The following is a 16483-nucleotide window of genomic DNA, read 5'->3' as shown; positions in this document are numbered from 1 at the left end:
GAGAATGATATTTGCTGTGGGCTTTTCATAGATGGCTTTTATGATACTGAAGTAGGGATCCCTATACTGTGAAGAGTATTAATCAAGAAAGGATACTATACTTTGTCAAATGCTTTTTCTGGATCTATTGATTGGATCATATGGTTCTTGTCCTTTCTTTTATTAATGTAGTGTATCACACTGATCGATTGGCAGATGTTGTACTACCCTTGCAGCCCAGGAATAAATCCCACTTGGTCATGGTTCTTTCTGTGATTCCAGGGATCCTGAGACCACACCGTCCCACTTAGGATTCCACCCCACTTCACCACCTGAGCACCTTTCAGGTGGGGACGTCCCTCACTGCAGCAGACTTCTGAAAGTTCCGATTTTGTGCTCCGTGCTATATCACTTTCCTATAGATAGCTTATGGAGGCTCCCTCCCCCTGGGGTTTATCTTCCCATATATCGCCTCAGATTCACTTCTCCGCACCTCCTACCTTGCAGAAAGTGGTCGCTTTTCCATTTGCAGAATTGTAGCAATTCTTTACTTAGATCTCCAGTTGAGTTCACAGGTGTTCAGGATGATTTGATAATATCTATCTGAATTCCTGGGACCAGACAAAACTAAGGTCTCCTACTCCCCCACCATCTTCCTCCTATCTCCCAGGGGTCTGTTTTTCTGAAGAAATCATTAAAAATCAGATATTTTGCTAACCTGATAGGTGAAAAATGTATCTCATTATTGATCTGATTTGCATTTCTTTATGAGAGAAGTAAATCATCTTTTCCTATGCTTACTAACCAGTTTGTTCAAAAGTTTGTGTCCATTTTTAAAAGATTGTTTTGCTTTTTCTTACTGATTTTCAAGATTATTAAGATTATTTCTCCATATATATTATGGAGATTAGCTGGTGGCCATTCACTAATTTTAATTTGAAGTACATTTTTATAGATTTGAACTTGACAGGAGCAAATACTATTCTTCTATTTAATGAAGAAATTAGATGTAGCTGACCTAACTAAATGCAGATATATCATTTTGGACAACCTGGAAACAACTGTTCAAAATGATTAAGCTTAAAATAATGCCATATAGAAAAATAAGTGAGGGTTATAAAGCTTGAAGTTGGGTACATAATCAAATTCATTTGAATCTCTATAGAGGTATACTAGAGACAGAATTTTCTAGTGAGCAAAGAACACTCAGACAGGAGGATCTCACTCTGTAAGGATGTGACTACAAAGTTAGGACAAGTATAACTGAATCGTCTTCTTCAGAGGAGAGATGGATGGTAGGGACTGCCTGGAGCATTGTCTAGAGAAGGGTATTGAGGCCATGGGAAAGTGAGCAGAGATGGATTGGGCTTCGAAGGAGAGGAGAAAGTCCACATAAGAGTGAAATCATATGGTATTTGTCTCTGACTGATTACCTAGCTTAGCATAGTACTCTGTATCTCCATCCATGTCATTGTCAATGGCAAGATTTCATTATTTTTCATGGCTGAGTATTATTACCTCTTCTTTATCCCTTCATCAGTCAATGGACATTTGGGCTCTTTCCATAATTTGGCTATTGTTGATAATGCTGCTATAAACATCAGGGTGCATGTATCCCTTCCATTCAGTATTTTTGTACCCTTTGAGTAAACACCCAGTAGTGCAACTGCTGGGTCATAGGGTAGTTCTATTTTTAGCTTTTTGAGGAACCTCCAGACTGTTCTCCAGAGTGGCTACACCAGCTTGCATTCCGACCAACAGTGTAAGAGTGTTCCGCTCTCCCCTCATCTTTGCCAACACCTGTTATTTCATGTTTTGTTAATTTTAGCCATTCTGACAGGTGTGAGGTGATAATCTCATTGTAGTTTTGATTTGTATTTTTCTGATGATCAGTGACATTGAGCATCTTTTCATGTGTCTCTTAGCCATCTGTATGTCTTCTTTGGAAAAATGTCTGTTCATGTCTTCTGCCCATTTTTTAATACATTTTTATTGCCAGTCTGTATGGTTCTGTGCTAGGCACTAAGTGGATATTCTCATTTATTTTCAAACACACACAAAAAATCTTCAAAAAGTATTACCATTTCCATTTTATAGAGACTATAAATCAGAAAGGCATGAATAACATGTCCAAGGTCACAAAATTAGAAAGTTGCACTGGGATTTAAGCTCAGGTTTACCTGACTCCAGAGTGTACTACTCTGTAATACAACTGTAGCATTATTGTGCAGGGCACATTTTTGTATTTTGACATCTATTTGAATAACACATACCAAGTGTATTAAAAAACATATTGTTATGCTTTGCAATTTAAAATTAATTCTCTAAATTCATAAATTATAGGATAAAAAAATAAATAATGAAAAGGAGCCATAGCATTTGGGATAGAGCATAAAAGAGTAGTTTTAGCAACAGGGAAGTCAAGGGGGAGGCTAATGCCTATAGCAAGAGCGCATCAGCTATGGGCCCAGAAAGACAAAGCAGAGAAAGGGAAACTTTGATGAGCTCCAGTCACATTACTCTTCTGAAAACTATAATATGGGTTATAGAGAAAAGATTGTTATAAGCCAAAACACAGTGTCTGTTCGTCTGCAGTTGTCATAATTTTACCAGGTTTGCCTGCAGCCCAGCTGATTATATAGATCAGTGTAATCCCACAACCCAGTAAAAGAACTGGGAACATTTTTTTTTTCATATTTACCTCAGATACACTCACTTTTTGAAAGCCTCTGTCATGTTTTTTTTTTTTTTCCCATCTATTTTCAAATACAGTGCTGCTTCTGATGACCTTTGTAGTTGTGGGATGGTTTTTCTGACATACTTTGAATCTCCTGAATCTTGAAATTCTCTTCTCTCTGAGAAGGGAAGTATCAGCTTAAATAGATATTGAAGTCATGATAAAAACCTCTGTTTCTGCTAATTTTCTTCTTTTGTGTATCCTTGAAAGTGATTTATGTTTTTGAAGATTCTTACTACTAGTGCAAAGTGATGTGTAAAGTAGCCTTAACATTCAGTGTGGACAACAGTCTTCATTCCGCTGGTCTCTTTTACACTTAGCCTATTCAATGACTCCATTTTCTTTATAAGCACATTCATTTTAGTTTTGAAGTTATGAAAAAGCATTAAGAAGATACATTTTGACTCATCTCCCATTTTTAAGTTTTACAGTCTATACACCCATGTCTGATACTCAAATAGTCTGAAGTGTTACAATCATAAAACAAATGGTGGCCTTTGTTTACAGTTTAGAAATAAAAACAATTTGATAGGGAAAACTCTTTAGGCCATCTGCTTTCATTGGAGTTCTGAGTATTTTTGAGGCCTTCCCTTAAATAATTAGTCATGGCAACAAAAGGCTAAGTAACCTAAGATTAATAGAGTCAATTTGTGTTCTTCACTAACAGGGATACCAACTAAAGTCTGAGCTTTAGTTATGGTATACTCTAAAAACTAAATTAAAAAGTAAAGATATGTGAAAAGGTGGTAACTGGACCCCAGTTTTGGTAGAACTAGCATTGTCACTAAATAATAAAGGATCTTGGATGTTATCTAATATAAACCTCTCATTTTACAGATGAGAAAAAATAAGGTTCTGAGAGATAAGTGGTTTGCATTTAACAGGTGGCAGAATTTGAGCCTAAGTCATTATCTGATTCCTTAAGATATGAAAACGTAACTCTTTGCATGATATAGGAATAGAACTAAGAAGAATAGAACTAGAAGTAAATCAACCAACTCCCTCACATTTGCATTCTGCCTTTCAACATTTTTAAGCCAAGAAGAAATAGAATCCTCACCCTAATAAACATACCAGAATTAATAAAAAAATAAAATAGAGATACAATATAATCCTCCTTTGTTAAACGGCTGAAAATAGATATGGAAAACCAGATCCTCAAAGATGCGTAACTATAAGGGCAAAAGTGCTGTCCAAAAATATAGATTCTTATTAGTTGATTGGAAAAATCTGTTCAGGATAAATTTTTAGAAACTGTAATGGGTACTGGTAAATTGCCCTCCAAAAAAAGCATATCAATTTGTTCTACCAATTAGTGAGAGTTTCTTACATCCCAGATATTTGACATTATAAAAATGTTTTAGTATTTTTTCTCATATGGTGCCCCCCCAAAATGTGGCATATCATTTTAATTTGTGTTTCACTGATTACTGAATTTTAGCATCTTATCTTTTTTGGCCATTTGTGTTTCTTCTGCTGTGAATTACTTGTATGTATGCATTTCCCATTTTTCTATTAGGTTCTATGTCTTTTTCTTATTGCTTGGATATTGCTCCTTATTCTGTCACACACAGTGCAGATATTTTCTCCTGGTTTGTCATCTTGTTGTTCTTTGTTTGCTTATGGTTTCTTTTGCCACACAACATTCTAGTTTTGCTATAGTCAATTGTGTCCATCTTTTTTAGGGTTTTTGCAAAATGTGATATAAAGTTAGTACTTATATCAGTTAGGATCTTACCAGGAAAGAGAAATTACAGAGTAACTGGAATAGGGAAAGTTTGTTATTAACCATACCAGGGGATCAGATAAAAAGGGATTGGCTTCTGAGAGGGAAAAGATCCCTGACGAATATAGGAAATAGCAGCTATAAACAACTAGGGCTGAGATTGAGCCATCCCCTTATACTACCCCACTCCACCCCATCTACTCCCACCCCCAGGCCTCAGAATCCAGATCTTGGTAGGAGCCTTTGTTCACTGAATGGTAGAGAAGACACCCTTGGTGCTCTGTTTGGACAATTTGCTGGAAATACACCCTCTAGGGTACATGGGGAGGTATTTTGCCCAAGGGATTTGGCTATGAAAGTCCCTTGCAGTAAGCTAGGGGCAGCTGCTGACTACTGGGTGCTGTGGGCTGCCATGCACTATAGGAGCCCAGCACTGTAGAAGCCACCTGTGTACTAAAGAAACCCAAGTATGCTATAGGATCCTGCTGGGGGAGCCCTGGAAATCAGGAAGAGCATCTTCCTTGTAATATTTCTTCAGCACCCTCTACTGACAAAATTTTAAATTATGCCAGGTAGCAAAAGAGAAATATTTAAAGGGCTCAGCTTCATTTTCTGCAGAGCAACAGTGAAATGTGGATTTGGAGCCAAGCGGTAATAAATTAATAAGCACAGCTTTTTACTATACCTGAATTATATTTCTGTGCATGATTTGAGACAAACTTAAACTGTTTGATATAAAGATAAAATTGGAAACAACTTAAAGGGCCATCAATAAAGAAATGATTGAATAAACTGATAATTCCATACCACAGATTACTATATAGCAATAATTAGATGTATATATAGATATGTTTACTATTATAAGATTTCTGAATGATATTGCTGAATGAAAATTAACACAAAATTTTACATATATGCACACACATCATATATTCAGAAGTAGAAGTCCTCCTAAGATTATTTTTTTAGACTCTTTATAATTAACATCTATTTGCAAACCAACCCTAAAGCACCTCATATAATGACTGTGTTAGAAATATCTTTATATAATTTTTTGTTCTATTTTAGCTAACCTCATATTTATAGATGCCAGAAAAATAAAGCCTATCTCAGGTCAAATTGACTCAAATTAGTAAAATTTTTAGAACTTGTAACTTCATATAATAAAAATCTGTGGGGGGTACGTGTATGTGTGTGTTTCTTTCAGGCAGAGGTTGAAAAAATTATTGCAGGTGCCTGGTATATCTTCCAGCCCCTTCTCTTTGGACTGATTGGAGCAGAAGTATCTATTGCATCTCTCAGACCAGAAACTGTAGGTAAGAATTTCAGATAGTACATTTGCTAAAATCAACTTTTATATTCAGTGGAATACCTTTAGTAGGTATAGTTATTGTCACAATTATATAAAAAAGTTAATAATAATCCAAGTCTCTTAGAGTAGTTGACCAGAAAATAATATTTGTCAATCTCAGGCATAAATTTTATACCTTTAATATTATTCCTTGTAAAGAAAAGTAACACTGCTACTACTATCCAGAAGATGCAGGTCTTAAAATTTTTTTTCCAAGGGCAAAAATGTTCAATTAGACTTGTTCTGATCAAGGCCCAGAATTGTACAGATAACTCATCAGTTCTATAATATACACCCATGGAACACAAATGTTTATTCATTCATTCATTTATTCATACATTCAAAAGCCATCGTATTAAAACTTTTGATTTCATAACACTGCACTTAAAAATTTATTTGTGCACCTTTACTCATTACTTCCTCCATTCCACTCATTCTATATTCCTCCATCTTTACTGGGAATCCCATCTCCTGCTACCTCCTTCTGGACCTCACACATAGATTCTTCCCCTATGCTCATGTATCTTCAGATTTCCGTGTCACAGTTTTCTCCTCTTCGGAATTTAAACAAATTCTAATTTCTCCTGTCTTAAAATTAATGTCTTTCCATTCCAACACGCTACAATGTGGATGAACCTGGAGGACATTGGTCACCAAAAGGCAAATACTGTGTGATTCCACATATGTGAGGTATCCAGGTAGTCAAATCATAGAAACAGAAAGTAGAAGGGTGGTTGCCAGGACCTTGGGGGAGGGGGAAATGAAGTGTTGTTTAATGGGTCAGTTTTGCAAGATGAAAAAATCCTGCAGACTGGTTGCACAAAAATGTGAATGTTCAACTTAATTCTGCTAAGCTGCACACTTAAAAATGGTTAAGACTGTAAATTGTGTTATGCATATTTTACCACAATGTATATATATAAAATCTCCTTTTTCCACTTAACCTGCCCCCCCCCCACCTACCACACTTCGTTTTTACTCCTCTTTTCGAACTTTTCCAAAGAGGTAATTATATCTCCCTTTTCCATTTCAACTCTCACTCTCTTCTTCAATACATTTCAGCCCACCTTCTGCCCATCACACAACCGACCCTGCTTTCACCAAGGTTATATTGCTAAATGAACTGGATACTTATCAGTCTTCTTTTTTCCTTGATCATTCAGCAGCACTTAATGCTATTGACCTCTTTAAAACACATTTTACATTGAATTCTGAAACTTCATATTTTTCAGTGCATTCTGAGTCCTCACACTACATGTGGCTTAAATGCTGCTCTTCATCAAAGTTCTTCCAAAGCCTTCTACGCGTCTCACTCTATGTCATTTTTCTGAGCTCAACTACATTCAGTAGCTTTGATTATAAACTACATAATTCAAAAGTTTTATCTCTAAATCAGTGTATCTGATTGCTGATTGGACATCACCACTTGTAAATCTCACAAAACTTCAAACTCAGTATGTTTAAAACTTCTAAATCCTCTTCTCTCCAAAACCTTCAATGCTCCCTCCTGGGAATGGTATCATCTCTTTTGTTTCTTGTACTTCAGGCAACAAGTACTTTGAAAACCTACCAACCTGGGAGCAATATCCTTCAATAAAAAGCCACAACACTTTTCTGTAAAGAAGCCATATTGCAGATTCACAATAAATCCTCCAGCAATGTCTGATGTTTTGCTAGCCTTTTGAACTTGAGAAAGTCATTTATCCTTTCTAAACTTCATTATCTTCAACTGTAAAATAAGAAAAATTACCCCACAGAATGTAAGGATTAGGTAATGAATGCACTTAAAGCTTAATACAGAACCTGGCGCACAGTAAACACTTAACAAATGTTACTTTTTAGAAAAATCGTCCTACTACATAGCAGTCACCTTAGCTGTGCCTTTCTCAGGTGCAGTAGCCTAGTCACAGTCCTTATTGTGCAAATCAGGATGAACTTATCTTTATCAGCAAAGGATTCTAAAGGACAGAATGAAGTAGCTGTACATGTCAACCTGGGTTAATGGGCAGTCAGTGTATACACCAATATGGTGAAATAGGTGCAGACTGCTAGTCTCTATTCTGATTGGTCAGTGCCCAGCCAGCTTTGTTCTGATTGGCTGATTGCTTCTATACAGGATAATAAATATTTTTACTCTGTAAACAATTCTGTAAAATATTAACTTTTTCCTCTTCTGTGATCTCTTACCAATATACTTATACTGCACTTTATTCATTGTTAAAATTTCTGTTTTCCTCTGACTTTGAGATTTATAGAGGCAAAGTCTGTACATTATATATTTTTATATACCCAATACCTAGTCCAAATCCTGTAATGCATAGTTATCATTTAATAAATTCGTCTTGAATAAACACATGGAAGAAAGTTTGGTTCTTGCTATAAAGCATAAGAGAAATAACATTCATATCTCCTTTATAATATATATCAAATATGTTTAAATAATTTCTGGTTTAATCTAGGAAAAATACCTTCTTTTAAACAAATGGTTTGATCCTTGTTATTGATGTTTTGATAAATTATTCCTAACCATTTTTGTCTTCTTAATTTTTTAATATATTTAGATAATTGCAGTTGGTAGTATTTTGAATCAATAACCATGAGATTTCAGTTTCTCCCCCAGTACTTTATTATGTCTAAAAATTAAGTGTTTCTTACAGGCCTTTGTGTTGCCATCCTGGGCATTGCAGTATTGATACGAATTTTGGCTACATTTCTGATGGTGTGTTTTGCTGGTTTTAATATCAAGGAAAAGATATTTATTTCTTTTGCATGGCTTCCAAAGGCCACAGTCCAGGTAATGATGGATAGGATGCTTAGCATTTTAACTCCTATTTCTATATGATACCTTGAAATTTTAAATAAGACAACTTATTCAAATTTGGTGAAAAAATGTAATCGAAGTTTGATTTATGAAAAGGGCTTATACTAATCTATTCTTTAAAAGTTTTATTTTGGGGCACCTGGGTGGCTCAGTTGGTTAAGCGACTGCCTTTGGCTCATGTTATGATCCTGGGATCGAGTCCCACATTGGGCTCCCCATGCTCTGTGGGGAGTCTGCTTCTCCCTCCCTCTGCCTGCCACTCCCCCTACTTGTGCTCTCTCTCTCTCTGTCAAATAAATAAATAAACTCTCTTAAAAAAAAAGTTTTATTTTGGGTATATTGATTTCCTAAATATGATGGCTCATTTAAATTTATCTAGATCACCAGCTTTATTTAAATCAACTAAAAATCCAGTAATCCCTACACTAACTAGAAAGCAGTAGTCACAAGAAGAAAGAGTTTGAATTTTTATCAGTCAGAGCCCTCTAAATCACCCAGAAAGATAATTGTTAACCCTTTTCATTTCAATATCTTCCAAGAAGAGAGTGAAACAGAAATAGCATGACCCATCTTAGTATTTGGAAATACTTCAATGTCAACATGATTGATGATCAGTTATGCTTGACCACCATCTTTATATATAAAGGAGAAAAATTTATTGAAAAACAACTGAGAAAATGTTTTATTGATTTCCTAGATTATTGGTTAGTAGTAAATTTTTCAAACTAGCTGAACATTCTGTCAAATGTATCAATCACATGACACAAAAATTATGCACTGTAATGAATAAGGCATGAACAGATAGGTGCTTGAAAGTATTAACCATGTATTTGGTAGAATTTAATTACTAATTAAATTAGAAGGGTATAGATTATTATTTGTTGCAAATGTAATATATTTCTGATTATGTTCTTTATTTTCAAACTAATTATAGCAAACAAGATTGGACTGTCTCCTCCCTGATTATTTTGCAATTGTTTAAACATGGAAATTTCTGTTTCATGAAGTAAAAATCAGATGTTCTTTTTTTTTTCTTTTTAGATTTATTTATTTGAGAGAGAGAGTGCTGGGGCAGAGGGAGAGAATCTTACTCAGGGCTCAATCTCACGACCCTGAGATCATGACCTAAGCCAAAATCAAGAGGTGAATTCTTAACCAACTAAGTCACCCAGACGTCCCAAAAATCAGATGTTGTAAATTTAAGAAGCTTTGGGGGATATGTATGCTCTATAACTATATGCCAGATTTTGTGTGGCTGTGGGCTTCAGCATTATTCCAGAGAAGTTTTATTTCCATCAGACTTTCAAAGAAGTCTGAGACATAATGGATAAAAATACTGTGAGGTTAGTAGTACAGTAAGTGGAATAGTTTCTCCCTAGGAGTGTCTACAGCATCCTTACTACGTCTGGTAACTTTAGTGGGTAAATACCAAAATAATCACTCTAGTGACTTTGGTATGAAGGATGTGTTCCTAAACATTAAAATATGAAAAATGGCACTCTGCTGCTACCAAAGCCAATTTAAAATAAGGAAACGTTATCAAGAACATGTTGAATAATGTATGTTCATGTAGTTGTAAAGACAGCTGAAAAACTCTCCATTTGTATAGTAATGTGACCAGCTGAAACTCAAGAATTCTATAATAGAAGAGTATATTCAGATATTTGTGGGCAATTAGTAGTCTCTGCCATGTGTCTCATGCACACTGATATTTTCTCTTCTGTTTCACTGTCCTAGAGGCTAACGTTGTTGTGCTCTATGGACTAAGGGAATAACCAGATTGTTTAATATGTTATTTTCCTATGTGCATTAATGTTGCATTTTGCCTGTAAAAGAAAATAAAAATTTTCATGAAACTTCCCAAAAGATAAATCTTAAATAAAACATTTTACCAACTCCTGACACAAAAATTAACCAAATACCTAATAAGATTAACTTCAAGTTTTCAAGGTGCTTCGCATTTTCAAGTTTCATGATGTTTAACAGTTAGGTTCTAAAAGCAGTACATATTCTTATGTGGTTTCTTTTTTCATTTAAAACTTCACCACCTTCCAGTATCACTGCATTTTTTTCATCTTGTTTTTTCTTACTTTGAAATTACTAAAGATAAAAGAATGAGATGACCAGTAACTTTCATCTTTACTCAGGGCAAATTTAGTATATGGGATCATGTTCTAGTTAATTAATAATCATGTGTTGACTTTGCCTTGTCTTTTGAAATATATTTGCCTGATATTTTTGTAACCTTACCTTAAACAAATAGGTACATATGAATCATTATTCCTTCCCCAAGCAAGGGCAGGGAGAGTTTTCAGACAACCAAAATTCACTGCAGTATACTTTGAGAGAAGGCTAATAGAACTTTATTTAAAAAAAACTTTTTATTTATTTATTTGACAGAGAGAGACACAGCGAGAGAGGGAACACAAGCAGGGGGAGTGGGAGAGGGAGAAGGGGAAGCAGGCTTCCCACCAAGCAAGGAGCTCAATGTGGGGCTCAATCCCAGGACCCTGGGATCACAACCTGAGCCCAAAGGCAGACGCTTAACGACTGAGCCACCCAGGCACCTTCTAATAGAACTTTCTTAGCTGAGCAAAAAAGACAAGCAATTTGTTTTTGCAAATGACCAAATAATTCACCTTTTCTCTATGCAATTATCTTATGTTTCCAATGTTACCTTAAACTTTTATAGGCTGCCATAGGATCTGTGGCTTTGGACACAGCAAGATCACATGGAGAGAAACAGTTAGAAGAATACGGGATGGATGTGTTGACAGTGGCGTTTTTGTCCATCCTCATCACAGCTCCAATTGGAAGTCTACTCATTGGTTTGCTGGGTCCCAGGCTTCTCCAGAAAGCTGAACTTCAAAATAAAGATGAAGAAGTTCAGGAAGAGACCTCTATACAAGTTTAGAGGTGAAAAGAGACAATGCTGAATATAATGATTAGAAAGCTTTTACCAACTAGCAGAGGCTATGTTATCTAGATCCATATTGAGATATGTGATGTTCAAACTTTAAATGTAATAGAACCAAAAGTGTGGCTATGTCTTGAAAGAGCATTTTCAACCATTATCCTTTTCATGTGGGTGTGTAATATTCTACATCTCCAACCTGATTTCTCTACCTTTTTTTTGTTCAAATACTTTGTCATTATGTATCTTACATTTTTCGGTAAAATGTACTACCACACTTTAAAATTAACATGGAAAAGATCAAATTCAGCATCCTGTTCTACTAGCCAACAGTTTGTTCTAACATACTGCTACAGTCATAGTTTCATGATTCATGGTCACCTGACCACTCATGCTTTGAAATGTTTTGGGCTCCTCTTTTCTTTTTTATTTTTAAATATCATAATGCAATTCCTCATCAGTTTCTATCTGCACTTTCTGTGCCAATCTGCCTCTTCTCCATTTCTACCTCTCTTGCTACCTTTCTGTGAATTATTGTAACTGATTGGTTCCACCAAAATTCTCAAGTATGCTAAGTATCTTCATTGGTTCTTCCTCTTGGACCTATCTAGATTATCAAAAGACCTCCACCTCTCTCCTAGGTGGCAAAACAGAGTCTCCCATTTTAGCAGCCCATCTGAGTTTCCCTTCCCCTAAGGAGGGCCCTGATTCAGCCCTTTCTTATTTGTTTCTTGTGACCCACGTCTTCAGGCTCTTCCTCTTCTCTAGAGAGATAGCTAATTTTCAAATCAATGCCAATCTCATGAACATAATATTAATTAGAGTAAGGTAAGCTGCTATAATGAAGAAACAAAAAAATAAAGTATTTGAAAGAAAATGGAAATTTATTTCCCTCTCATGAAACTGGCTTACTAGTTGATGCTGACAGGATTACTTAGCTCATGGGTCTGCTCAGAGACCCATGTCCTTCTCTCTTGAGGCACTGACATGTCTTAAGCTCTAGCTTAAAACATAGGTTAAAGATGAATCTCTCCCATGTCTCCTTTCTAGACTTCAGGAAGAAGTGGAGGGGTGGAATCTGAGGCAAGCAATTTATTTTTGAGGAAGTGATGTGGAATTTGGCCACATCTGTCCTCTTACCTTCTACTGGTGATGACCACACCCAGCTCTGAGAAGGTGTGAAAATATTGCCTCCCACTAAGCATTCATTGATGAGATACCTAGGAGGAAGGAAAGATCAGATTTGGGAGACAGGGGTACCATTGTATTGAGTGTTACCATCACTTAGTAACAGGCTTTCTAAAGATAATAACTTAAACTGAAACAGTGATTTCTGTGGCAAGAATTTCAGACATTGTAGCATGCCTGCAGAGAAGATAGTGGGAGAAAGGCTTACCTGCATGTGTCACATTTTATCCCACTTATTCAACAGACCATCTCTGCTTTTGTGTATCACCTTTAAGTTCTTCTTGATTCTAGGTCAACTCCTGCCTAGTTGCTAGAATAATCATGTTTGAATATAGTTCACAGCTTTTCTCATGGTGTATGTATACCTGAAGCATTTATTACTTACTTGTCATATCCCATCTAAATTCTTTAACCCAGAATCCAAAGTTCAGTCTAATCTTGAAGTAGATATTAAATATGTGTTAAATGAATAATTATAAATATTCTGATCCTACCAAGCTGATCTGCATAAAGCCTATCCATCCCTCTCTTGTCCTTAAACTACTATTCCAGACCCTTTCTCCATGACTTTCACCTCTGTTCAAAACCAGCTTAATTTTTATAAGGCTAATGTAATATGATGCCATAATAGCTTCATTTTTACATCAGCCTGAATTTGGTTATTCTATCGTCCTGTGTTTTCTTCTAGTTTATGCTCTTTATTTGGATTAATTTACACCAAAATTCAGTTGGATATTTCAAATTGAACTTAATTGGTTAGGTGCACCTTGGTGGTAGCAACATAAACCCAATGCTCATCTATCTGGTCCTCTCCTTTGACAGGCTCTGAAACCAGATTCATTCAACAAATACTTAGTGGAAGCTTTTGATGACCTAGGCACATCATCAAAACTGTTATTGTTCCTGTCCTTAAGGCTCTGACAGTCTGATAGAGGAGATTTCAAAACAGTGTAAGTGCTATGATGCAGGAAATATGGGAGTCTAGGGGGCTCATAACAGGAGCACCTACCTAATCCAAGGTTGGTGCAGCTGGCACAGCTTCCAGAGAAAGTAGGGTCTTGGCTAGGATGTGTGTGTGTTGGGGGGGGGGGGGCGGTGAGTAGGACTGAGACAGCAAAAGGCATGTGACCCAGAAGGGTGCTGCAGTTAATGCCAGGTCCCACATTCTCCAGTAGTTTTTGTCAAAGTAACAGGCATTGAATGCTTGTTAACTTGTACAAAATACAGTTAGCATAAGTAAATGAGAATGTTGTTATAAATAGTCCAGGCCCCAAAGAAGAATGAGAAGTGAAAATTCACAGTGTAGAAATGGTGGAAGAGGGGCGCCTGGGTGGCTCAGTTGGTTAAGCGACTGCCTTCGGCTCAGGTCATGATCCTGGAGTCCCGGGATCGAGTCCCACATCGGGCTCCCTGCTCAGCGGGGAGTCTGCTTCTCCCTCTGACCCTCTTCCCTCTCGTGCTCTCTATCTCTCATTCTCTCTCTCTCTCAAATAAATAAGTAAAATCTTTAAAAAAAAAAAAAAAGAAAAGAAATGGTGTAAGAGGCCATCAGCCACTGCCAATAGCCAGTTCCATTTTGGAGAGCATGCAGCAAGTTCTGTCCTCCCTCTCCTCGGTGGGCAGCCACCAACTAAATCTCTGTAACTGTCCAGTAGGGGCCTGGGCAGGGCTCACCATTGAAGTCTCAGGTTTACCACCACATTGTGAGTCACAACTGTCCACTTGGTTGGTGAACTCAGAGTTAACTTGATACAGGGTGTTGACTGGGGCCAACCAAACCTACCCCACCCCAACCACAGACAGAAACAATGACTCTACCCCCTGAGTCCCCGTAAAAGGGATGTATGTACCCCATACATACTTCTGCGAGAGCCCTTATAATCCTCTTTTCAGTTTATTTACATGCTTGTCTCCTATGAAACCAGCTCCTTGGGGGTGAGAGCCTTGTCTTGGTCGTCTTTGGATCCTCAGTAGTTTGCACAGGGCATGAAACACAGTAGGCATTTAATAAACATTTATCAGTTGAATCACTGAGGGGATCCTCTTCCAGTATAGAAAACCACTTGCCACATAACACTTCAGATCTTAGTCTCCTAGCTCTGTCTTAGTCTGCTTGGGCTGCTATAAGAAGTACCATAGACTGAATGACTTAAACAACAGACATTTATTTTCTCATAGTTCTGAAGGATGGAAGTCCAACATGAGGGTGCTAGCATAATCAGGTTCTGGTGAGGGCTCTCTTCCTAGGTTGCTTATGGCCTCCTTCTTGCTGTGCCTCACATGGTAGGGAAAGAGATGAGAATGGGTGGGGGAGGGGGAATATGTAAGCTCTCTGGCATCTTTTCTTACAAGCACACTAATCCCATCATGAGGGCCCCACCCTCATGACCTCATCTAATCCTAATTACCTCCAAAGGCCCCATCTCCACATAACATCATACTGGGGATTAGGGCTTCAACATATGAATTTGGGGGGAAACAGTCCATTGCAAGGGTGTCATACTTCAAGGACACTGCTACAAAAATCACTGTAAGTACTTGTTCTACCATGTCCTTTTTTCCCTAGGGTCAGTGCCATCCATCTCTCCTCTGGGAGGTTTGTTTTTTGTTTTTGTTTTTTGTTTTTTAAGCAGCTGATTAGGTTTCAGTTCTAAATTATTTTCACATTCCAATATTTTTCTCTCTGGCATTAATTCCAGATAACCTTGATTGGACTTGGGTGTCCTTAAAGTTTCCTCAGCCACACATTTGCAAATGATCTCATCCTTTACACTCTTTAAAAATAGTATTATTTTTTCCTGATTGCAAAATAAGACATTTTCACTGCAGAAAATTTAGAACACAGAAAAGTACAAGGAACAAAACTGAAACTCAATGTAAACATCCATTTTATTTTGATTCTTTTACATTTTACTCTTGCAGTTCTAGAGGATGTCTTATTTTCAGAAAGATACATCATCCACTGAATTAGTTAGGTGAAAGGCAACATAAATACTTTATATTTAACTTCTGCGAGGATATACAGATTGAAGAACTTCTGCTGTGTATAATGAATACTGAGCCTTCCAAATAATCCTTCATTCACCTGGTAATATTCAAATATTCATTTTGCAATCAATAAAACAGACAAATCCTTACATTCACACACTCAAAATGCACTTATAATATGCTACTATGTGCCAGGCATTATGCTAAGTACCGAGGAATATAGCAATGACCAAGATGTTCAAGGGCTCCGCTTAATGGAACTTGAGTTCTAGTAGGAAACTGACACTGTGGAGAATACAAATATGAACGAGACATGATACTTGCCTTCAGGAATCTTATAAGGAAATAAGATATGTACAAATAGCTGTAATTCAAATGAATAATTCAAAAGTGTTCTAAGGAAAACTTCTTAAAGGAGGCAAAACTTGAAATGGACCTTCAATGTGAATTGATGTATTAATATTAGAGAGCTAAGGTGAAAAAGAAAACAACTAGGTCAAGGGTGGGCATATTAGAAAAGTTTGAAATAGTGAAGCCTGGAATATAGTAAATAATTGGCACTTAAGGTTAATAAGAGAATTAGTGACAGGTAGGAATGGAAAAGAAAATTGGCAGTTAAATTTTAACCAAGTTTGACCACATTTCTATTTTTATTACTTGACCACCTTTCAATTTATTGCTTCCCAATGTAAAGAACCATTTATAGAGAAGATATTTTTAAGCTATTTTCATCATGTCAAATTTAGTGAAAAAATCCTCATTCCTCAAAAGTGTTTTGC

General features: G+C 36.6%; 1 protein-coding gene across 6 annotated transcripts in view; it reads left to right on the top strand.

The window, feature by feature from the left end:
• The window catches only part of SLC9B2 (solute carrier family 9 member B2), a 50100-nt gene extending 37446 nt beyond the window's left edge, over positions 1-12654 (top strand). For 4 of the 6 annotated variants that reach the window (XM_027598520.2, XM_027598521.2, XM_027598523.2 and 1 more), the window contains 3 exons: positions 5650-5758; positions 8451-8587; positions 11307-12650. In XM_027598520.2, coding sequence (XP_027454321.1) covers positions 5650-5758; positions 8451-8587; positions 11307-11528 — 468 coding nt within the window. In that variant the 3' untranslated portion in view covers positions 11529-12650. Of the gene's footprint in view, positions 1-5649; positions 5759-8450; positions 8588-11306 lie in introns of all 6 variants that reach the window. The other 2 variants (XM_027598525.2, XM_027598524.2) reach the window with 2 other exon arrangements.
• The last annotated feature ends 3829 nt before the right edge of the window (positions 12655-16483 follow it).

This window comes from Zalophus californianus, chromosome 2 (assembly GCF_009762305.2).
Source record: "Zalophus californianus isolate mZalCal1 chromosome 2, mZalCal1.pri.v2, whole genome shotgun sequence".
Taxonomy (NCBI): Eukaryota; Metazoa; Chordata; class Mammalia; order Carnivora; family Otariidae; genus Zalophus; species Zalophus californianus.
Note: the sequence above shows the minus strand (reverse complement) of the source record. Positions and strands in the feature narration are given on the sequence as shown.